We start from the raw sequence: 24,234 nt of genomic DNA on the forward strand, positions 1-24,234 counted from the left end.
TACAAAGTCAATGACTTGTAAAGTAATATTGTTTACATTTAAAAATATATTTTTTTAATGTGTGTATTTAGTTTTTTTTTTCTTTTTCGAGTGTGTCATGTGCACCGTAACTCAGCCACCAGTAGGCTGCGCTGTGACACGAGGGCTGAGGCTGCCTGATGGCAAGTGTCACGTAGGACGCTCCAAAGATGAAAACGTTTGGATTAAAGGATGATCTTTTTGGTGAAACCTGGAAAAGACAATAGCAACTCGGAACGTTTGCAACTCAAGGATAAGGAAACAGAACATCTACATCGTTTAACTTCATCGGTCAGTCGCAGGTAAGCTAGCTGTATGAACTCTTAAAATCTAAGCTAACTATGCTGGACAGTTTAGTTTACAAACACAAACTTCAAATCAGTTGTGCTTTTAAGTGAGAAGACAATAAAGTGATATTTTTGACAAAACGGAGACTGTTATCTTGAGTAGTTACTTTTGAAAAAGGATTGCAGTTATAGCATAGGAATGTTAACATAGACTCCACTTAAGGTAGCGTTTTTAGGAGTCAGCCTATCCGCCATATTTAATGTGGCAGGGCTGCCCTTAAAACTAAAGCATGTCAACACGACAGAACTTCATAAAGCGACAAGTTCACAAAGTATATACCTCTAATTCGCCCCATTTACTCACGCGAATAAATTTAGGAAGCTGATTGGCAACAAAATAACATAATTGAGTCGTTTCTAAATCTGATGATTACAGTACACGTTTACTCATAAAATGTCAATATTTTTTTTGTTACATTGTTAGTTACATTTGTAGCTGTATACGCTTAAGAAAACGTTAGTTAAAAACAAGGCCTTCTTCAATATAGTAACTTCATACCCCTAAATTGTTTAATTTTTAGAGATGTAAATGTACTTTTTGTAAATTCATTAATTGCTACAGATATTCATACATGTATTTTTTTTTTATGTTGTGATCAGTCAAAATAATGAAGATGTCCTAATCAGCCTGAGATTATTATCAGAATGGGGACCTTAATGTGATTGTTTGTGTCTGTTTCAAAGTAATAAGCACAGACTTTATTCACATAACATTCTGACTTTATTTTTGTAATACATCTTTTTTTTTTTCAGTGGGGCCCAAAAAATTCATTCTTTCATTTTGCATTGGAGTGGATACGTTTGTTGTACATATTCCCCAGACAGATGCTTGCTGTTTACTGTGTTTTGAACACTCTAAGATGTTGCACTTCTTCTATTCTTCTTCAAATTGTCAAGATTGTTTGTGTGGAATTATTGGATTATTGCTTGTTTGTGGGGAATATTTTATTTGTAGTATGCATTTCTAATAATAATAATAATTTTAATGTACTCCATATTTGACAGCACATTGATCATTTTATATTTATATTTTATAGCAGAATGAGTCAGAGTGAAATAAAAGGCAAGTGATCTCCATAAAGAGAATTATGAACATAAGATGACGTCATATTCATCATTTAGGCATTTGTTGTCTCTAGTCTTAAAAAGACTCTTGACTCATTTTTTTTATCCCAAATTTATTGTTGTTATCCCCGATTTCTTGCCAAAGTGTCTGACCTTCAGACTAAAAAAATAGATTTCACAACAGGATTTGAAAATAAAATAAAAACTAAAAAAACACAATTTTGTTTTTACGTTTGTAGGACCAACCTTGAAAAAGGTAAAACATTAACTTTTTTATGTCACCTCCCCTGTTCGACCAGCAGAGGGCGACTCTTAACTTTGTCTTTCTCAACTTCCAAATTGCATGTCAGATCGATCCTGATTCCTGACACACTTACACTAATGACTTCTCTAGCATTATTAAAACCACTCGGACTGCAAAATATATGAAAAAAAAAATCTGCATCGCAGTAAAGGCCTGTGAACTAACTATGCATATTGCAGAACTGTGCAATAAATTTCAAATGGAATCATATCCTTTTTTTTATCTGACTTTGACCAATCAGATTCAACCTTGGGATTTTTTTGTGAAAAGGGTTAGGCTTGTGAATCTACTCTGTCTTGGATTTAAATGTGGAATTCTTGGCCCTCACTAGGTGCTTACAAAGACATCTACAGGAAAGCCACATTGATGCAACCATTACAAGACAGAAAAGCGCAAGGACTGCGATCACATCCAGACAGTGATAGGCGTACCATGGCAACTTATAGGACTGTGTGCGCAGATGTGCCGCACCTCTGTGCCTCATGACGTACTCTATCCAGAAGACGGCAGTGTCGATGGGTTTCATGGGTTTGTCGCGATGAAGTTGGGAAAGTTTGATCATGTTCTGCTTGTAAGGCTTCCGTGGATCGAGAATATTCCTCAGGGAAGCGGTGAAAGATTCCACTTCGAGCGCCGCTACGTCCACAATCTCGCCGCCTCCGCGGGCCTTCATCCGCACCATGTTGTCGTGCTGGTCAAAGATGAGCGGAATTCCCAAAATGGGAATGCTGTGGTAGATGGCCTCGTATATGCCATTAGTACCACCGTGAGTTACAAAGACTTTGGTCTTGGGATGACCCAGTAAGTCGTTCTGAGGCAGCCAGTCCACCAGCAGGGTGTTGTTCCCCAGAGTGGCGGGTCTCTTCCCGATATGCCTCCACACGACCTTCTGAGGCAGCCTGGCAAAAGCAGAGGCGATGATCTGGGATATCTCAGGGCCGAGGTCGCCCAACGAAGTTCCTAAAGTCATAACCACCACGCCGTGTTCGCCAGAACTCTGCACAAAGTCCTCCAAATCTGCCGGCAAAGGCTTGGCGGGCTTCCCCTGAAACCCTCCGATGTAGACCACATTGGGCATGGTGGGACGAGGGAACTCCAAAGTAAAGTCCACCCTCATCAGCCAGATATCGGCTTCCTGCATGAGAGACATGGCGCTGACGTCACCTCCGAAATAGCGATCGCACACGGCCTCGTAAGGCGGATTGGACACGTAGTGGTACATGTAAAGCAACGCGCCGTGATAGATGAGGTTGTTCATCCTTTGGCAGAAGTCCATTTTGTCCGAGTAATGGGAGAACAGTTGAGGGACGTAGGAAAGAGGAGACGGCGCAATGGCAAAGTGTGCCTCTCCGTTGAAAAGCCAGCGCACATTAAAGACCACGGGAAGGTTCAGATAGTGAGCCAGCAGCACCCCACCTGGAAAGGCCGGGTCTGTCAAACAAAGATCATATCCACTTTCTTTCAGCTCCTTGATCAGAGTTTGATTTTCAAATATGCTGACCACCATTTTGGCCACATCGACTTGGGACTCCCCAATTAAGCTGTTAATGTTCCTGTAAAACGCCACAAAAGCCCACAGCGAGCCTCTGTGCCGCCAGATCTCGATGGACCTCTGCAGGAAAGCGCTCATGTAGTTCTGGCTCTCGATGTTCTGGGACCGCTCCAGCAAGATGGTGATGGAGGTGTAGTGGGGCGACTTCTCGGATACGTACCAGCTGGTGGAGGTTCGCAGCACCGTGATCTCGTGGCCTTGAGAGTGAAGCGCCTCCACCAGAATATTCATGTTGAGCCAGTGGCTTCCATCCAAGGGGTAGACCAGAATTTTCCCGCCCCAACAAGTGGCGGAACACAGCAGGAGGAGTGCCAGTTGGGGATAGGGTGCCATTGCTAAAGGGGACACAAACACATTTAGTAATAATCATACATGGTTTCCTCGCTTTTAAGTTCTCCGTTTTTGTCATTTTTGTTCTTCTTCGGCGACCAACACGCCACCCACTTACACAAGGAAAGACTTGCTAAGCCTTAAGGATTCTACTCTAGACCTCTTTCTCCAACTTTCACAAGCTCAAAAAGTGATACCAAACGTTTGTTGTTTTCTTCTGGTATAAATATCCGTTTCCCCCCCACAATGTTCTGAGGAAACATTTGCGGATAAAAATATGTTCAAGATGTTTATCTGGATGAGGCAAGTTTCTAATCAAAAACAGAGATGTGAGTGCACGATACCCCAATCTGTGGATATATACTTCTCGACAATTATTCACTAAATAATAATTCATTAAAAAATTCCTTAAAAGCAGTTCATTTGGAAAATGGTTAGGTTTGATCCGATCTCTTAATTTACGTCCAGATTTGCATATTTAGACAAACCGTAACAATCAGGCATTGTTGAGAAACGAGCGGTAAAGGCCTGTTTGTCATATCTTTCTCACTCAACCCAATAAAATCACAAAGGTTGTCAAACCAACCGTTGCAGATGATGGAAATCGCGCAGCTTACACTTTGACAATGCAGCACATTCTCACCTCAGGTCTTGTCAGCTGCTCCAAGAGAGAGAAGACTCCCGCGTTTGTCGTTGTCATGAAGCGCTTTTGCTGAGCTCGTGTTCCAAGAGGAAGTCAATGTGTAACAGCAACAATCTCCTGCTTGTTTTTCCAAATCCCTCTCTCTGGTTTTCCTGCACGCTTTCCTCGCTAGCAAAACAACATCTGGAAATCGTTGTCATAAACCAGCATCTGAACACAGTAAAACGCCTTCCCCCAAAAATCATCTTTGTAGTCTATGAAATTCAATTGGTCAACATTTGACTTGTCAGTTTGTGCGGAATGCAAAGCCAAACCGAGTATTTTCTTTTTTTTTTTAATGCTCAATTATTGAAAAAGTTATATTTTGTTTTAGCTAAAGATATTAACAAGCTTTCTCCGACAACAACAAAAAAAACTTTCAAAAATATATAAGTTACTTTCATATACTGATAAAATGTCTTTACCCATCTCGAAATGGGAGACAGACTTGTCTATAGCACCGGAATCTGACTTTTGGATTCAAGTTTGTGAAAACGCATTTAAAATGACAAAACACACAAATTTACAACTTATCCAATATAAAATTATTCACAGAACATACATTACTCAATATATGATGAAGAAAATGGGACTCTCAGACTCCGACATTTGTCTCCAATGTTTACAAAACACTACAGACACTTATGTTCATGCTTTATGGTTATGTACTCCGGTTATGTATTTCTGGACTAAAGTCTTAGAAAAACTTTCCGCTATTTTGGACTGTAGGATACCTTTATCTCCAAACTTGTGTTTGCTAGGTGACCTAACAACAACTGACTTACCACATAAACAATTTCAATCTACACTTGTAGCCCTTACTATCGCTAAAAAAACAATTCTTGTTAACTGGAAAAATAAACAAACTCTGAATATCGACCAATGGTCTAACCTCCTCATAAATCACATTTTAATGGAAAAAATATCTGCCTCAAATAAAAACCAAATATCAAAATTTATAGAAACATGGTCTACGTATATAGAATATTTTAACCTAATTCTGGTTACTTAATTCTGCCTGTTAGCGAGAGCCACTACATCGTGATAACTTACATTGATGTTTCTGCATTTGGCAATTTATTATTATATTATTAGTATGGGATTTTTTTTAATAGGTTTTAGGTGAACTAATGAATACACATACACTCGCACGCACGCACGCACACACACACGCACATACTCACCCACATACAAAAAAAAATAAAATATATATATATATATATATATATATATATATATATATATATAAAAAAAAAAAAAAAAAGGAGAGCAATGATGACATGTCAAATCGAATGAACAATACTGAGCTCTCCAAGAAAAAAAAAAAAAAAGAAAAAGTTATATTTTTCCAAAGCACTAATCACAAATCTATTGTTCAGTCATTTTTACCAATATCAAAAATATCGTCACCGTAAATTTCTTTGAAATAGCGCAATATAATTTTTAGGCCACATCACCCACCCATACTTCCATATTAACAAACTACAGACTCATCTCCAACCTCAACCTGCCACTTTTAATCAACTCAGCCATTTCTTGAACTTAAATGGACTTTTGACTCATTTCAATCAGTTTTACGACGTCATCGCAGTACACAATCAGCCCTTTTTGGGTGTTAAAGGACATTAGGTTGTCAGTTCTCATCTTATTGGCTCACAGTGCAGAATTTGATCCAGTAGGCTGTTGAAAGGGTTGGAAACTTGGGTAAGGTTCAACATAACAGTTCTTGAATCGTTTATGTCCTACTTGCAAAAAAAAAGTTCTTTTGTGACCTTTGGAAGTTTTTAATCTGATCGTATGGCTTTGTGAAGTAAATGTGAAGCCGTTTGTGTTACATTATGTATGAAATTAATGTGAGAGACTTCAATTTTTTCAACATTAGAATGACATGGAGTGTAATAAAAGTGATCCCCATAAGAGAATTACTAACTAATGACATCATGTTAACTCATTTACTGCCCATATAAACATCAAAGATTCATTTGAACTATTTCTATTAGTTTAACTTTTTTCCCCCCACTTTTGTTAACAAGAGTGTGAAAACCTAGAATTTTTTTGATTGTACATTTAGAACAGATATAAAATTTGTGATTAATCGTGAGTTAACTAGTGAAGCCATGCGATTAATTACAATTTAAAAAAATGAATTGCCTGATGCCCCTAATTTTTTATGATTTTTTCTTAATTTTTTTAAACCGCGTCAGGCGGTTAAAAATTTATATTGTAATTAATCACATGACTTCAATAATTAACTCACGATTAATCACAAATTTTATATCTGTTCTAAATGTACAATTTAAGAAAAACACTTTTTTTTAGGTTTTCATACAATTATTAACAAAAGTGGAAAAAGTAGAAAATTTATAGAAATATTTAAAATTAATTTTTGACGTCTATAGCCGTCAATGGCAGTGAATGAGTTAAACATCAGGCCTGTTTCTTTTGGTTTTCTAATGCAACCTAATAAAATCACAAAGGATGTCAAATCAATGCACGCTGACGATGGAAGGAGTGCTTATGAGACCAATCTGACATTTTGGCAGAAAAGCAGGTTGTTGTTGTTGACATTTTTTTATTAACGTGGGATAAGCCCCTTGAGATGCAACATCTCGTTTGTGAGGGGGTCCCACACAAAAAAAATACTACAAAGCAATCTATAACGACACATCAGCCATAAAAGACAAAAAATAAATGAAAAATAAATAAAAATACAACCTTAATCACAACACAACAGTTTTAATTATTTGATCATAATAAAATAAAGATTCTCACCTCAGGTCTCGTCAGCCACTGACTCCGGTCTGCCGTTGTCACTTAGTGCTTTTGCAGAGCTTGTGTTCCAAGAGGAAGTCAATGTGTAACTTCTCCAATCTCCTGCTTGTTTGTCCAAATCCCTCCTCTGGGTTTCCTGCACACTTTCCTCTACCAAAACTGGAAATCTGGAAATCATTGTCATAATCATCCATCTGAACACCATAAAACACCTTCCGCCAAAAATTATTACGCTGATTCCTTTGACTTGTCAATTTTTTATGCTCAGTTATTCAATTGGTCACCTCAGACAGGCCACACTGTTCAACAATGTGATAGCAAAAAAAAAAAAATCATATAATGTCAAGTTTCTAAAATAAAAAAGCATTTGGTCTTATTATTTAATATGTTAACGTAAGCCCTGATTATAAAATGACCTACAGGTCTGGTATCATAACTGCAATTTTTTTTGAATCTTGTTTTTAATTTTTGTATTTATTTTTACTTGTATTTATTTATTTATTCAGGGATATATATATATATATATATATTCCATTTATATTAATTTTTTGCATAAAAAAGTTTTCACTATATTTTTTATATCTGTTTTTATTTTTTAGTCATTTATTTATTTTTAATTATGGCAGTTTTGGTTCTCCATAGTTAAAGATGTCTGTTAGCAGAACTTGAGGGACCTAAAATCCAATTTTGCTTTGTTATTGGGCCCCTTAAAGGTGTGGACCAGCTCTGGTCACTACTGCAGACAGCTATTCAAAATCTATTTTCTTTGTGCACTAGAATGGACATTAATGTGTTATTCATTACACTGCCACCCACTGGCCAACCAATGAAAATACAACAAAAAAAAGTATTGAGCTATCTATTTCTCTCTCTGTCTCTCTCTCTCTCTCTCTCTCTCTCTGCCTGTCTACATCCACGTAGTAACACTTAGTGACCTTTGCACTATTTAGGACCCGCCCTCTGCATGCTGACTGTGTGTGTGTCTGTGTGTGCACGTGTGTGTTATGAACTCCAGCCCTGGCAAACGTTAAAGGGCATCACCAGCGTGCTGCTATCGTATGTCCATGTGTCATGAAAAGAGGGCCGGGGGGTGAGTAGGGGGAGCCGGGTTGGCCGTCAAATAACTTGACGAGGGGTTTGATGTCTTTAAAAAGAGCGTGACTTCTTGTGTGCCGGCCTGCCTGAGCTCAGCCGACGGCCGCACGCGATGGAGCTTTCCCAGCTGGAAGACGGGGTGAGACGCAGGTGCGACAGCACAGGTGAGATGGAACGCGAGTTGCAGATGGGCAGCGCCCTACTTGGAGTAACATTTGCATTCGGGTGGAATTGTGCGTAGACCAGTTGTGAGTTTGGGGGTTTGGCCTTTCCTTGTGGCAGCTACTCCAGTTTTCTCAATATTCCAAAATCATGCTTGTTAGCTTCATTGAAGACTTTGAATTAGCAATAGCAAGCCTCTTGGTCTGCTTGGCAACACTCGGACAACATCAATATAACACGGCTAGTTAAAAGTCACACCCCAGAATTAAAGTCTTGCGGTATAATATTTGGCTCTGTGGTGGCTTATTTAGCAGTCAAGAAGCACAAAGTGGTCTGATTGCTTTTGTTTTGTCTTTTAGCTGGCGGTTTCGCTGACGTTGCCCTCACAACACCGGGAGCCTTGTTATTGCCTTGAGTTGTTAATGAAAGCTTGCCATTTGGAACATATGATAAGCAATTAGACTATTATATGGTAATAGAAAACCTGACTTACTCCTTTTTTTCCATGAATAACTACCCCAAAAAAAAAAGAGAATAGCAACAACAACAAACTCGAGTAACAAGCTCTGCAAGTCGGCATTCTGGAGGTGCAAAGTGCAGCGACGCATCCGATATCAGTTGAGAGATTTGTCTCCCCTTGTTGCCAAAGCCTCCTTTGCGGCACATCTGGGAGGTGTGACAATAAAAAAACGAGATTGTGGCAGACGCGCTCTTGACTTAATGCCAGTCAGCTAATGGCTTTTGTCACAGAGTTGCGCAACATTTCTGTCGTCATGCTTTGCCACACGGAGCAAAGAAGCCATTCGAAAAGGCTTATGGGAAAGTTCAGGAGTGGCAAAAGAAGGCATACTCTGTACTTAATTAGGAGTACACATACTTCTGTACAAATACAAATACTAAGTTACCTCCTTTACCAACATAAAAGTCAAATGGTACACTTTGAAATGTACTTAAATACTTAAGTAAAGAGTAGGAATGACGTTTTACTGTCAATTATTTGCTAATGTGAACTGTCGAACAGAAAAAAAATATCTAAATGAACTAAAGACAGCGGAAGAAAATACACATTTGGCTGCATGTGCTTTTTCAGATTAGACGGGCAATTTGTGGAGCGGCAGAAAAAAAATTTAGGCCGGCACAAGACATTTCAAGAAATCTTATAAACAACATCAAACAATTCTCTTAGACAACTCCACATATGTAAAATCTCTTGCTTCTCAGAATCCTTTGCACAATCTGCTTCATGTTCCTCCATGTCGGCGCTCACAGGTCGCCAAGATTTTAATCATCGTTTCAATGAAGATCTCAACTGTGGTTCACATGACCTCTTTCTACTTACCTCAAAAAGTAGCAAGCCTATTTGAACAAAGTAAGGAGTAAAAAGTTCAGATGTCTCTTTTTTTAAATGCCAGGAGTAAAAGTAAAACAATGTTGGGATGTTGCTCTGTGTTTTGTCAGAGCACCAGAAGGAGCACTAGAAATCAAATTCCACCCCATCTCAAGAAACAAAACTAATTGGAACATAAGACCTGACTCAAAAATAAATCCAGGATTAGTAAATTAACGCAAATACAAATTCACAAATGCAGACAGCAACAAAAAAAATCGTATTTTTATTCTCCTCAACAATGCCAATCCTAATCCTTTAATCCGAGGGCGGCATGGCTCAGTGGTAGAGTGGTCGTCTCCCAACCCAGATGTTGCGGGTTTGATCCCATGCCATTGTGACCACGTCGAAGAATACTTGAGCAAAATACTGAACCCCCCTATGAAGGACGTACCATTTACTATTCGCTCCAGAGATTTAGCTAATACTGAAAAAACATGATTTAATTATCTTCCATGATGCTAATATTATTCATTAAGAGCCATCGGGTCAACCGTTTATAACAGATGGATCCACTTTCTTTCTGCGCCACGCCCCAAAGACCATTCCCTATTACTCTCCAAACCCAAACGTAGGGTCAGAGGTTAGAGGTTAAGCCTGAACTATCCCTGTCGCATTGCCTCTGTTTTCACAATTAATCCACGCTTCATTTTCCATATCGCTTATCCGCAGACATCCTCTCCCAGCTGATTTTGAGCAGGGGGTGGTGGGCTCGGCACCGGACTGGTCGCCAGCCAATCGCAGGGCACCTTTACACAAGCAAGCATTGTCGCTCACATTCACACCTGTGGGCAATTTTGATGGCGCTAACGTGCCCACGTTTGAAATGCGGTGGACTCCTGGTTGCACGTTTGTACTCCAGCAATCGAGAAGGCTGGACTTGCGATTACCCGAAACCTTACAAGCGTGAAGTGGACATGCTAATGACAGTAGCACCATGCTAAAAACCTCCACAGTGGCGTGAAATGCGATGCTGCGCTCATCTCAATTCATCATCTGTTCTTTAATTGTCTGACATGAGGCTGGGCAAGCAGCTGCTTCCCCACTTCACATGTGCACGCGTAGGATACGCGCATCCCCAGTCTGACATCAGCGTCCGCATTTATCGCAAGACATTAAAAACACGAAAGAGACACGGCTTCTTTTCCTCCAGCCGAACGTGTTCAGTGTCGCTCCTCCGCGTGCGTTTAGTAACTTCGAATGAATCCAGGGGGAGCACATTAGTCTTCAAGTGTTGAAGTCGACCTGAAACTCACCAACAAGAAAGTATGAAAAGCGTACGTGACTCTGTCAATATGGAGGAAATATTTTTGACTGGCAAATAGCTTTGAAAGTATTTGCAAATACGTTTAAAAGTACCTGTAGGCTGAAAGCTAAATAGTTAGCATTTTTTCCCCATAATTCCACAGTGCATTAACTTGTGCATATAAGAAAAATGTTGTTTTTTATTATTTACCAAATACATTATACTAACAGGTTGATAAATTAAGAATGTAAACATTGTTGATTCCTAATTTTTATGATTTATTACCAATTCAGAAGTGCAGGATTTTGCAAATATGGTTGAATGTACTTGTAGGCTAAATGCTAAAAAGTTAGCATTTTTTCCCCATAATTCCACAGTGCATTAACTTGTGCATATAAGAAAAATGTTGTTGTTTTTTATTATTTACCAAATACATTATACTAATAGGTTGATAAATTAAGAATGTAAACATTGTTGATTCCTAATTTTTATGATTTATTACCAATTCAGAAGTGCAGGATTTTGCAAATATGGTTGAATGTACTTGTAGGCTAAATGCTAAAAAGTTAGCATTTTTTCCCCATAATTCCACAGTGCATTAAATTGTGCATATAAGAAAATTTTTGTTGTTTTTTTATTATTTACCAAATACATTATACTAACACGTTGATAAATTAAGAATGTAAACATTGTTGATTCCTAATTTTTATGATTTATTACCAATTCAGAAGTGCAGGATTTTGCAAATACGGTTAAATGTACTTGTAGGCTAAATGCTAAAAAGTTAGCATTTTTTTCCCGAGACCGTGTATTGACTTGTGCAAATGTGAAAAATGCTTCTTTTTTTGTCCTACATTATACCAATACATTGATAAATTATGTAAACATTGTTGGTTCATATTTTTTATGATTTAATACCAAGTCTTCAGTGCATGATTTCCGTTTTTAGCATTTAGCCTAAACATTTTTGCAAGTGTGTTGGAAGGAACAAATACATTTAAGCCTGTACCTCAATGAGTAGCGAACGTTTGCAAGGGTTAGCGAAGGTAGTGAATGCGCGCTCTTGTCAGGGTTGGTCAGGGTTCGTTCAAGGTTTGCAAACATCCCTTGTTTAGTCACATTTTTACTCTGTCAATATAGGATTGTAACTTCTTACAACTTCCGTAGATGACAACAGGACTTTAAAAAGATGCAAATTTTAGAGAGCTAAATTCATCTGCTTTTGAGATATTGATTGATTCAGATCTTAAGGACTAATAGGAAAATAATTTGGAATATACTCAAATGGGTTTGGCAGGTCATTATTCCAGTACACATATTTTTTGTGACATTTTTGTTTGGCAATGACAATAATGTGTCCTGGCTCATTAAAGGTTGTGAAACAAACAAACGCAGACGAAGGCACCACAATGCCCGCCGGCTTTTATTTGTCGCGTCTTGGTCATGCTGCATCCCTCACATGCTGTGGGGGGACCCAGACAGTGTTTGGGCCACGCCAGCCAGACTAGACCGAGCTGAGACTCGGTAGGCTCAGGCACTGACGCGGCCCTTTTAACGTTTTTGCTCATGCGGCATAATCCATTGATAATCGAACCGCCTGGAGGCCGACAGGCCCCCGCCTGGGCCCACTTTGACACGCACACACACACACGCACGCACACACACACACGAACCTTCTGGATACGTTGGCGGCACAAACGTCTGCAGACTGAATTGTAAACGACGGACACTTGTTCATTTCAATCAACAGCAGAAACACGACTGGGTAAGAAACAAAACACATACCGTATGTCTTCTTTCATCTTAGATGAGGTGTTTGCAATAAAATAAAATAAAATCCGTATTGTTTAAAACAGTCCTTGTGGCTTGACAGGATGTGATAGGTGATAGTTATAATATTAGTTGTTATACAAGAAACTGCTGTCACAGAAAAACAACCAATCAGAGACAAAAGGTGTCACTCAGGACTGTCAGTGTCATTTAGTGTGCACTCATGGGCACACCTCTGCTGCCTCGCAAAAAAAATTTACATTTCAAGTTTTAAGTGGTAACAAGATAAAAGGTAAGCCAGAGGGCTTGATCTGTCTAAAAAGAAAGCAGTAGTTGGTGTCAAGGAAGTACGTCACCGGTCATTTTTAAAAGTAAACTGAAGACAGAATATTTTTAGCTTAGATTGGATTCTGTCCTTTTATGGATTAATTAATTCATTTATTTAAAGGGGAAGTCATACTTAAACGTTTCTTGACAATAATGCGCTTTATATGACCTCACTAGTCTAAACATGACATTCTGATTGATATTCCATTTGTGGAATATGAGTTATGAAGCGAAATCCAGTCGTTTTTATCCATCTCAGGGGGGAGGCCATTTTGACACTTGCTGTCACCTGACGATGACATCACAGTTGCTCAGGCCATGACCAATCACAGCTCACCTGTTTTCTGAAGCCGAGCTGTGATTGGTTGTTACCTGAGACCTAAGCAACTGACAAAATGGCCGCCTTCTGATAATGATAAAAACAGTTGGATTTTTGCTGCTTAACTCATATTCCACTAATGCAATATTGACCAGAATACCATATTTAGACTGGTGGGGGGGCTGCATAGAACATATTATTGTCAATAATTTTTTGGGGGGCTGACTTCCTCTATAACTGTTTTAACAAATGTATTGAGCTCAACTTCATATCTTTACGTCCCTGTTTTTAAAATGTTATATTAGCTTTGATTGTCTTAATCTACTGTATAAAGAGCTGATCGTAAGGTAGCGCTTCTTCGTTTTACTTTCTTGTATTTTATTGCAAATGCAATAGCATGCATGCATGCATGTGTATGCGTATGTGCGTTAACGGTCCTGTTTTTGTGTTTTTTTCCTGTCCAGAAGAGACCCCCGAAGAGTCTAGCCCTCAAAGAAAAAACTGTAGACCACATGAAATCGTGTCTTTCTGTTTCCGTTTTGTAGCATCAGTGCCGCAGCTCTGCAACTCTCCGACGCTCATCGTCATGGTGGGCCTGCCAGCCAGAGGGAAGACGTACATCTCCAAGAAGCTCACCCGCTACCTCAACTGGATCGGGGTTGCCACAAAAAGTCGGTTTGGCAGCCTCAACTACATCAACTACGTGAGCTCCGCCTTATTGCTCTTCATTCCCGCCAGCGTTCAACGTGGGCCAGTACCGCCGACAGGCCGTCAAGACCTACGAGAACTTTGAGTTCTTCAAACCGGACAACGAGGAGGCCATGAGGATCCGCAAGTAAGGAGCCGCAGCTCAAAGCCACTTGTTGGTCTTGTGAGAGAGGCGTCACCGTCATTTCTTGCTCTGCAGGGCATGTGCGGCCACCGCTCTGAGAGATGTTGCAACTTATTTCGCCAGGGACCAAGGTCACGTGGCGGTGAGGCCGACCAACTTTCAAACTCATGCACACGCTACTGAAATACACGACAAATTTTCCATTCGCTATTGAAATGCTCTCACAACTACTGAAACCCTCTCACACAAACTTCTGAAACACTCTCATTCATGCCACTGAAAAGTTCAGACATGATTTTTTTTCACTTACACACAACTGTAACTCTCTCATATCCACTACCAAAATGATCTCTCACACATACTGCTAAAACCCTGTCACTCACATGAAACTAAAATGCTCACATGCTACTGTCACTACTGATTTTTTTTTCAATTATTTCGACTACTTATATGCTCTCTCACACACACTACTGAAACATTGTCATTCACGCCACTGTAAAGCTCTCAGACATGATTATTTTCTCTCACACACAACTGAAATGCTCTCTCACACATATACTACTAAATCCATGTCACTCATATGAAATTAAAGTGGTTAGACTTTGAAGTTAGTTGAAATGCTCTCACACTCACTACTGAATTTTTTCCCCACTTATATTGACTACTTAAATGCACCACTGAAACACTCTCATTCATGCCACCGAAAAGCTCTCAAGGACATGATTTTTTTCCACTCAAACACAACTGAAATCCTCTCACATCCGCTACTGAAATGCTCTCTCAAACGTAAACTGCTAAAACCGTGTCACTCACGTGAAAAACTAAAATGCTGTCTCACTCATATGTAACTGAAATGCCCTCTCACAAACTACTGAAACCTTCTCACACAAAACTTCTGAAACACTCTCATTCATGCCACTGAAAAGCTCTCATACATGATTTTCACTCACACACAACAGTAACTCTCTCACATCCACTACCAAAATAATCTCTCAATCATATACTGTACTACTAAAACTGTGTCACTCACGTGAAATTAAAATGCTCATACGCTACTGAAGTGCTCTCACACATTTTCACGACTGTATGTCGACTACACACACTCACTCACACTACTGAAATGCTCAGTGATATTACTTTACCTCTTTCATAAACTCTGCAAAAATATGCTCTCACACACACGCCGATGCTCTAAAAAAATTACTTCTTTTTTTTCACTCACATACACACACAGGCACACACACTACTGGATCGCTCCCACACACACAGTACTGATCCCCCCGCCCCCTCTCTTATATCCACTACTGAAATGATCTCATACACACACAACTAAAGTGTTCTCACACACACTGACAAAATGAAGGTCTGACATACATCCCTGAAATGTGTATTTCAAGAAACAATCAGAGCACATTTCAGTATATATATATATATATATATATGAGTGTTTTTCAGTCTGAAGTGTGAGGAGATTTCAGTTCTACATGTGTGTGTGAGAGGTGATCCTCCATCATGTCCCTTAACATCCTCTCAATCCGTTTGTGGTAGTGAGTTACACAGGTCTTCACAGTCTTTTACACTCACAGAAGGACTGAGTGACACTTTATGGACATGGGCTGAACAGAGAGACACAATAAGAGCTGTCTGCACTGCCCCCTTCAGGCCAAACAACATCATTACACTTGTCTCATATGAAGAGTTTGCCGGTGTTTATTGAGCACGTGCACATGAAAAATCACACCAGACACCACCAGGGGGAGCAAAAACTACTCGCAGATATTTGCGTAAAATAAAGACTGGTAAAAGTAGAGGTAGAATTCAACTCTAGTTGTACTTCAGTAGCTACTTCAACTTTACTGATGAATAATACATCTTAATTTTCATCTTTCTTTTTCACTAGTATGGAAAACAAGTGTTGAGCTTGCTAGCAATGTGTCCTGCGCAGGTTTTTGATGCTACCAACGCCACAAGGGAGAGAAGGGCCATCATCCTCGGCTTTGCCAAGGAGAGAGGCTACAAGGCAAGTGCAAGTGGACACCAAAAAAGGATCCATGGCCATACTCTGTTATGTGTGTGTGTGTGTGTGTGTCCCTGCACATTGTTTTTTTTAAAAGTGTTTGTGCCCAGGTTTTCTTTGTGGAGTCGATCTGTGACGACCCAGAAATAATCGCAGAGAATGTCAAGGTGAGAATTCCTCATCAGTTATCCACTTTTCACAGACGAGTTAAGTCAGGCAAAAAAAGAAAAAAAAAGAAACACCAAGTAAAATCTACGCTCCTCATTTGAGAAGCAGACCTGGTTCGAATGCATTTTGGGTTCATCCTCAAATGTCACCCGACAGCCAAATTCGTCCAACTTTCTGTGAGCAGTGAATGCATCTTCCTGTCCCCTCCATTCATTTTTTTTTTTCCTGGAGAGCTCAGTATTGTTCATTCGGTAATTTTACCGATTTGACATGTCATCATCATTGCTCTCTCTCTCTCTCTTTTTTAATTGTATTTATTTATTTATTTGTATTTTGTATGTGTCCCCTCCATTCAATATCCAAATATCATGTCCTTTGCAGCAAGTGAAATTTGGGAGTCCAGACTACGTGGACCGCAGCATGGAGGAAGCCATGGCAGACTTTCTGCAGCGCATCGAGTGTTACAAGTCCAGCTACATGCCGATTGACGATGAGAAAGACAGGTGGAGTCGGCATAGTAGAGAATATTGTCGATGCTCGGATTAAATGCTGACGTTCGTTTCGATTGAACAGGAAGCTCTCCTACATCAAGATCTTTGAAGTGGGTAAAAGATATCTGGTGAATCTGGTCCGGGATCACATCCAGAGCAGGATCGTCTACTACCTCATGAACATCCATGTTGCGCCGAGATCCATCTATCTGAGCCGCCATGGCGAGAGCGAACTCAATCTTCTTGGTCGCATCGGCGGAGACTCTTCTTTGTCCAGCAGGGGATATGAAGTGAGTGAAGAACACTTGCCTGGATCAAACTATAAGATTTTAGCCCTGCTAATGTCTTGTAGGCCAGGTATTAACATGAGGATTTAAAAAAAATCTTAGCAGATTGTTACAGACCCCACACAGCAAGATTTTATTTTATTTTTTGAAGCACACCACACACAAACAAATCGACGTGGAATCTAGTGTGGCCGAGGGGTGCAGTTAACTCTTTGACTGCCAACTGTTTTCAGAAAAGGGATGCCGTGGGTGCCAGCCGATTTAAGCATTTTTGACTGATCTTTCAAGGTCCACAGAAAATTATGTGTTTGGACTATGGAAACACACATACTACCAAATGAAAGATTGGACTCTCATCTTTCATCAGAAAAAAAAGTTTGTTTCTACCTTATTCCGTTTTTCAGTAATCAACAATAGAAAATGGTTAGTTTCACCTCCGTTTTGAAAGAAACGTCTTTTAACGTCTTTGGCACTCATCCATAGGATTTTACTAAACGTTATTTAACGTTTTTGGCAGTCAAAGAGTTAAATGTCTAAATTAGCATAAAATCACTGATATCGCCATCTAGTGGAGGGACTAGAACCTAATTTTTACATAGGAGAGTTCGTGGTGGTGTTTTTTTTTCTTTCTGAGGTCCAAAAGTCTTTGTGTTTCAAGTGGAATGTTTATTTTTATTTACGTCAGGTTGTTTCTTGATTGGCTGAATTTCATTTAAAGTCCTGACTCAATGTCCTGACTTGTTATTCAGGGGTCTGCAACCTGGGGCTCTGGAGCCACATGTGGCTCTTTAGTCCCTCTCCTCTGGCTCCCTGTGGATCTCTAAAAAAAAAAAATGTAGAAATGTTTTTTTTTTTTACATATTTATTTTTATTTTTTGGATAAAATATTCTTTAAATAAATTCAAGATTTAGATTTTTTCTAATGCACAAATAAATACTCAGAAATTGCCAGAGTCCAAATTTTGGGAGTTTTTCTGCCATAAAATGTGAGAGTTCAATAAAAAAAAAAAGTCAGAAAAGAAAATATAAAAATGTAAGAAGTAGCTATGAAATGCCAACAAACAAGGGGATGTCGTCTTTCTCTAAACACAAAGATTTTTGGTCATAAATATTGAACATGTTTAAGATTGTTTTGCACCAGATTTTATGGACAAATCCACTCTTAACAGAGCTCAGACTAAACGAATATATCATAGGATCTCATAGATAGTCAGGCGTTTAACATCCTTGACCGTAATGGGGCAAAATCGCAGAATTTTCAATGTTTTGAGTTCGTTTTTAGATTTGTGTTTGTTTTTTCATGTTTGTCAGCATTTTTCAAAGAATGCTTTAGGTTATTTTTTGTTTTTGTTTTCTTTTTGTCACCAATGCGTTTTAAATGGGTGTCAATTATACCCCTATTTTCTCTATACACGGGGGACAACAATCCTATTTTTGATACAGCTGTTGTTGTGCCCATTGTTCTCTCATCCCTGAACCTCTCCTCCTATTTTCTCTCTGTCTTGCCAAACCGGCCGAGGCAGAAGTAAACCCAACAGAACCTACCTTCTAGTCTCTGCTGTATTTGACTCGGTTGTCAAGTTCTTGCTTGTACGGGCTTCGGTTGGTAATCTTTTGTGTGTTTCGTGACCTTTTCACCCTACAAAGTGCAATCGACTTGCCTTGACTAATTGCTCATCTGAATTCCTTGTCTGCAGTACGCTGCTGCTTTGAAGACTTTCATCCAGAGTCAGAAGATCCACGAGCTAAAGGTGTGGACGAGCCACATGAAGAGAACCATCCAAACCGCACACACGCTGGGGGGCTCGTTTGAGCAGTGGAAAGCTCTCAACGAGATAGACGCAGTAAGTTCCATTCAACACAATAACACCGATTGGACGAGTGAGGGAAATGCTAGCGTGTTGAAGCTGTAGTGCAGCTATGCTGATCCTGGGTCAAGTATTTGCAACGCGTCGATCTGAGGCATCCGTTGTGAGACTCATAATTCAGGGGTCAACAAAAATGTAGAAATGATTTTTTTTTTTTTTACATATTTATTTTTATTTTTTGATAAAATATTCTTTAAACAAATTCAAAATTTTGATTTTTTTTAATGCACAAATAAATACTCAGAAATTGCCAGAGTCCAAATTTTGGAAGTTTTTCTGCCTTAAAATGTGAGAATTCAATAAAAAAAAAAGTCAGAAAAGAAAATATAAAAATGTAAGAAGTAGCTATGAAATGCCAACAAACAAAAGAAGAAAATTACCTTAAAATGTACACAAAATTGAAAGGAGAAAAAACAAGTCCGAAATTCTATTTAAAATAAAAAAGGCAGAAAAGAAAACATTTAAAACGTAACTATAAAATGTCCAAAAACAAAAGAAGAAATCTAGAAAAAATCTGAAAATTGCCAAAAAGGAATACCAAAAAAGGCAGGGGGAAAAGGTAGTAAATAAATAAACAAAAATTGCAATAAAATTTTCAAATAAGGAAGGAGTGAGGCAGAAAACTACCATTATATGTCCATAAAATTGCCAAGAATGTCAAAAATTTGACAGAAAGGCAGAAAAGTCTAAAAATATATGACAAAAGAAGTATGAAAAATTACAGCAAAAACACAAACAAATGAAATCCAAAAACGGAAGACAAAAGGTAGAAGAAAATGAATCTGAAAATATTGGATGCTGCATATTTTTGTGTTATGGAGCAACTCTAATTACCTCTGGGCTTTCACTAAATTAAACTAACACAAACACACAGTTTTGCTCATCACAAATGTTTTGCGGCTCTAGGCAGATTAAAAAAAAAACAATTTTTTTATTAGGCCTAAAATGGCTCTTGTGACAGTAAAGGTTGCACAAAACGACAGATTTACTCAGGTTCATCTATCGGCTAGGTTCAGTGAGGAGATGGAAGGAGAGGAAAGTATTCGTATATAATAGTAATCATAAATAAATAAATAAATAAGAAGAAAAATAAAAACTGTCTTTATTTACTGCTCTCTTATAAATAACTCAAATTCACCGCAACACTTTTTAATCAACTCCAAAATAGGTTAAAAGTGTGGTAACAAGTTTGAACTCTTTTCAACCTTCAGTTTTTCATCAGTATTCTTCAGTTGTTGGTTTTTATTTTTAATTAATAATAAATAAATTAATAATTTATTATTTTTTACAGTTTGGATCCAAGAACGAAGAACAACCTGTCCCTCAGCACGATTTTTTTTATTTTTTACTTTTTTACTGCCACACGTTATCCAAAAAACAACCCCGACAGCGCCAGCTGATTTTGAGCATTTTAACTCATCTTTCAAGGCAAACAGAATATTGTGTGCTGTGACTACATAAACATAAAAGATCACGTTCCATTCTTAAATTAGAAAAAAAAAGTTCTACCTTATTCCGTTCTTTAGTAATCACCTTTTGAAAATAGGTCATTTGAGTGACACCGAGCGAAAATTGAAAGGATAAGGAGAAAACAAGCTTTTTGTGAAAAGATACATTTTCTGCACAACAGTAACTTTGACACTAATATTTTTTGTTTAGTGACGCTCTGTGAATTAGATTTAATGTGACAAAGGCTTTGATCATTCACGTTGTCCTTGAAAACGTTCTATTTCATCAGATTCGTCATGTTTCATTGTAATTTCATTCTACCGGGAGCCCATTGAAAAGAGATACAATGCTGCCATCTGCTGGCCATAGTTGGTGGATGATGTGGGATTGTACAACCCCAATGACAAGGCAGTGCTGCGCAACAAGTTGCATTGCCCATTGAGAGAAAAAAAAAACGTCAATTATCGTTTTTGGCGGCATTCATTTGGATTTTAGTATACGTCATTAAACGTTTTTGGCGGTAAAAGTGTTAAACAAAGAAGATGTCCTCATTTGCGTTGTGTATGTGTGTGTGTGTTTTTTTCTGTTCCCACTTGCTTAAGGGTGTGTGTGAGGAGTTAACCTATGAGGAGATTCAGGATCTTTTCCCCGAAGAGTTTGCACTGAGGGACCAGGACAAGTTTCGGTACCGGTACCCAAAGGGTGAGGTAAGACTTACCCGACAGTTTCTATTTAGGACGTCTCAGCCCAGTTGTTGGTGACCTTGAAAGAGTACAGACACATTGTGTGACGCGAAGTTGTCATCTGTGCCAGTCTTACGAAGACCTGGTGCATCGCCTGGAACCCGTCATCATGGAGCTGGAGCGGCAGGAGAACGTTCTGGTCATCTGCCACCAAGCGGTCATGCGCTGCCTCTTGGCCTACTTCCTGGACAAACCAGCAGGTACGTGAAGAATCATCTTGTTCCTGGTTGTGGCTTTCCTCCATAATCCATAATCTGCTTCTTTTTTCTTTTTTTTCTCTCTGAAGACCAGCTGCCTTATCTGAAATGCCCTCTCCACACGGTGCTCAAACTCACGCCGATCGCTTACGGTAAGTGGCGGCCGGTTGACTACAAAGTGGCTGTTGTTGATGTTCTTCTCGCTTGTAGGGTGCAAAGTTGAGTCGTTCTACCTGAACATTGAGGCGGTCAACACACACAGAGACAAGCCAACGGTAAGATCAATGGCATAGAAGAACATCATCTTGAGGAACAATATTTATTATATACAATATTATTACATTCTACATGGTCAATTATGTAAATTTGACTTCATTTAGAGTGGGACTAAATAGACTCTGATTTAGAGAGTAAAATAAAGAATTGGGGGAAAATTAATATTTTTAATTCAAATTTAAATAAAAGTCACGACGTTCAGCTTGGAAGACAGACGATCGACTCCCTGAAAAGACGCAGCTCCTGTCAGCTGGAATCTTCCTAAAACAATGTTTTTGGTTCTGCTTTTGGAGATAAGCTAATAGTAGGAGGGGCATAGCTCAGGTGGCAATCTCCCAAAATAAAGGTCATGAGTTCAATCCTCAACCCTTGAGTGACTTTCTCCCCCCCTCAATTCTTTATTTTGCTTTCTTCCAAATGACAATATTAGCTTACTCTAAAACGGAGTCTGTTTGGTCCCACTCTAACTAGAGTCAATTTACTCTATGTGTATTTTCCCTTATTAAAAAACAAAAATGTGAAGGTTTTGGGAGTGCAGCTAGAACAGTTTAACTCATTCACTGCCATTGACGGCTATAGACGTCAAAAATTCATTTAAACTATTTCTATTTTTTTCACTTTTGTTAACAAGAGTATGAAAACCTATAATTTTTTATTGTACATTTAGAACAGATATAAAAAATGTAATTAATCGCAAGTTAACTAGTGAAGTCATACGATTAATTCCGATTAAAAAAATTTATAATAATAAAACTATATTTTTTTTTTTTTATCGCGTTAGGCGGTTAAAATTTTTAACTTTAATTAATCGCATGACTTCAATAGTTAACTCACGATTAATCACAAATTTTATATCTCTTGATAACAAACGTGGAAAAAATGTTAAACTACTAGAAATAGTTTAAATGAATTTTTGACGTCTCTAGCCGTCAATGGCAGTGAATGAGTTAATAGTATTTCATTTTTTTTGTTTATTTATTGCAAACTCCTCCTTGAAGTGTCCATGTTGCGTGTGTTGATGTTGCAGAACGTGGATGTGGACAGGAACCCAGAAGAAGCGCTGCAGACGGCTCCTGATCACATTTGAACGTTGGGCCACACAAACGGCAAAGACGGGACACGGCTGCCATCTTGGACCTCGTTGTCCAATCCAAACAGGACATGCCTTGCGCAGGCACGGCTCCGAGATTTGTATCTCTCCAGGAAATAAAGGAGGGCTTTATGGATGGATATATTTTAGAATATCAAATAAAATTGCGGTAGGGGCTTAAAGGGGGCCACCAAGATTTCAAGATGGAAGGGCAGCAATTGGAAGGTCGATTGCTCGGCTTCATTTTCGACATGACTTGAAAACACACGGTTTGAAGGACAGACGCCATCTTGCGGGGATCACTTCCTGTCTGGATGTCAAGATGTCTCCAAAGTCAGTTTGACACCGATTTGAAAAGTAGATGACGGAATGAGAAGCGGCACATTTCTAATATTTACTGTCTCAGCATCACGGTGATAGTGAATCCACCTTCGTGTTCAAGGGAATCCTGGGAAAGAAAACTATACTACTGGTAACAGGTTTTAAGGTTAGCTCACTCCTCGTTAATCTGAAAAAAGCATAAAAATAATAGCAGAAATAAAGCATATGGCGTTGGTATTCCCTCGGACCCGTTTTTAAAGTTAAGGTACCGCTGATCGTCACACACACCTAAGTGGGGCGAAATTCATCCTCAGCATTTGACCCATCCCCTAAGGGAGCGATGAGCAGCAGCAGAAGCCGCGCTCGGGAATCATTTGGTGACCCTTAATGCTGAGTGTCAAGCAGGCCGGCAATGGGTCCCATTTTTATAGTTTTTGGTGTGACCCAGCCGGGGGGTTGAACCACAACCTCCCAGTCTTAGAGCGGACTCTCTACCACTAGGCACTTGGTTGACGCCCCCTTGCATCCAGTGACTACGAAACCTTTCTTGCACTCCTCATAATGTGGATTAAAAAATTGCTACTCTGCATAAAACTTGAGAAACTTCAGTTTTCCCTTAAAGGCTCCTAGGCTGCTTTTATTGAAAACTGGACACATCTTAATAAATCTTAAATAGATATTTTTTATTATTATTATGAATATATTTTTTTCCTTGGTTTTAGGCTTTGTTGATTCATTTTGATGTGTATTTTTGTAAAAGTCGTTCTGTGGATGGGTTTTGTTGAAAGGGGTTTATGGGGGGGGGGGGGGGGGGGCATGACTTCTATGTACTGTTGATGTCTTTTGTGGAAAAAATGTTTCCAATAAAGAAAGTTCCCATCCCAAAATCAGAAATATTCAAAGTATATGTCTTTTGTAGTACAAGTTGTAGTTCAGCTCAGCAGCAGCTATTTTTTTTATTTTATTTTTTTGCCACCTCTAGTGAAGCGCGAGTGCGTGTACAGTGAATGGGCTCCAGTGTGGTGGGCAGAAGAGAGCACGTAACTTCCCAGTTGTTGTTTTTTTTTTTTTTTTTTTTGCTTTTGCTCGCATAACTGAGCATGCATGTCAGCAATCCGC

At 39.0% G+C, this 24,234-nt stretch overlaps 1 protein-coding gene and 1 pseudogene across 6 annotated transcripts; one reads left to right on the forward strand and one right to left on the reverse strand.

The window, feature by feature from the left end:
- Positions 1–139: 139 nt before the first annotated feature.
- Positions 140–23,897, forward strand: LOC144054728 (6-phosphofructo-2-kinase/fructose-2,6-bisphosphatase-like). 4 transcript variants are annotated; one of them, XM_077569990.1, is made up of 14 exons: positions 140–320; positions 13,922–14,047; positions 14,115–14,211; positions 14,284–14,350; positions 16,154–16,228; positions 16,336–16,392; positions 16,775–16,896; positions 16,967–17,174; positions 18,869–19,015; positions 21,091–21,195; positions 21,302–21,431; positions 21,518–21,580; positions 21,639–21,703; positions 22,732–23,897. In XM_077569990.1, exons 2-14 carry the CDS (start codon positions 13,963–13,965, stop codon positions 22,789–22,791), a joined length of 1,281 nt encoding a protein of 426 aa, XP_077426116.1. In that variant the 5' UTR covers positions 140–320; positions 13,922–13,962; the 3' UTR covers positions 22,792–23,897. The 4 variants fall into 4 exon arrangements, with proteins under 4 accessions (XP_077426116.1, XP_077426107.1, XP_077426126.1 ...); XM_077569981.1 differs by lacking the exon at positions 140–320 and adding an exon at positions 8,016–8,329; XM_077570000.1 differs by lacking the exon at positions 140–320 and adding an exon at positions 9,057–12,725.
- LOC144054720 (UDP-glucuronosyltransferase 2B20 pseudogene) lies at positions 1,100–7,232 on the reverse strand (annotated as a pseudogene). Of its 2 annotated transcripts, XR_013294702.1 has the most exons (3): positions 7,071–7,232; positions 4,260–4,442; positions 1,100–3,621 (listed from the first exon to the last, which is right to left on the reverse strand). The product of XR_013294702.1 is annotated as a UDP-glucuronosyltransferase 2B20 pseudogene, transcript variant X1 (transcript). The 2 variants fall into 2 exon arrangements; XR_013294704.1 differs by lacking the exon at positions 4,260–4,442.
- Positions 23,898–24,234: the final 337 nt, after the last annotated feature.

Source organism: Vanacampus margaritifer, chromosome 1 (assembly GCF_051991255.1).
Source record: "Vanacampus margaritifer isolate UIUO_Vmar chromosome 1, RoL_Vmar_1.0, whole genome shotgun sequence".
NCBI lineage: Eukaryota > Metazoa > Chordata > Actinopteri > Syngnathiformes > Syngnathidae > Vanacampus > Vanacampus margaritifer.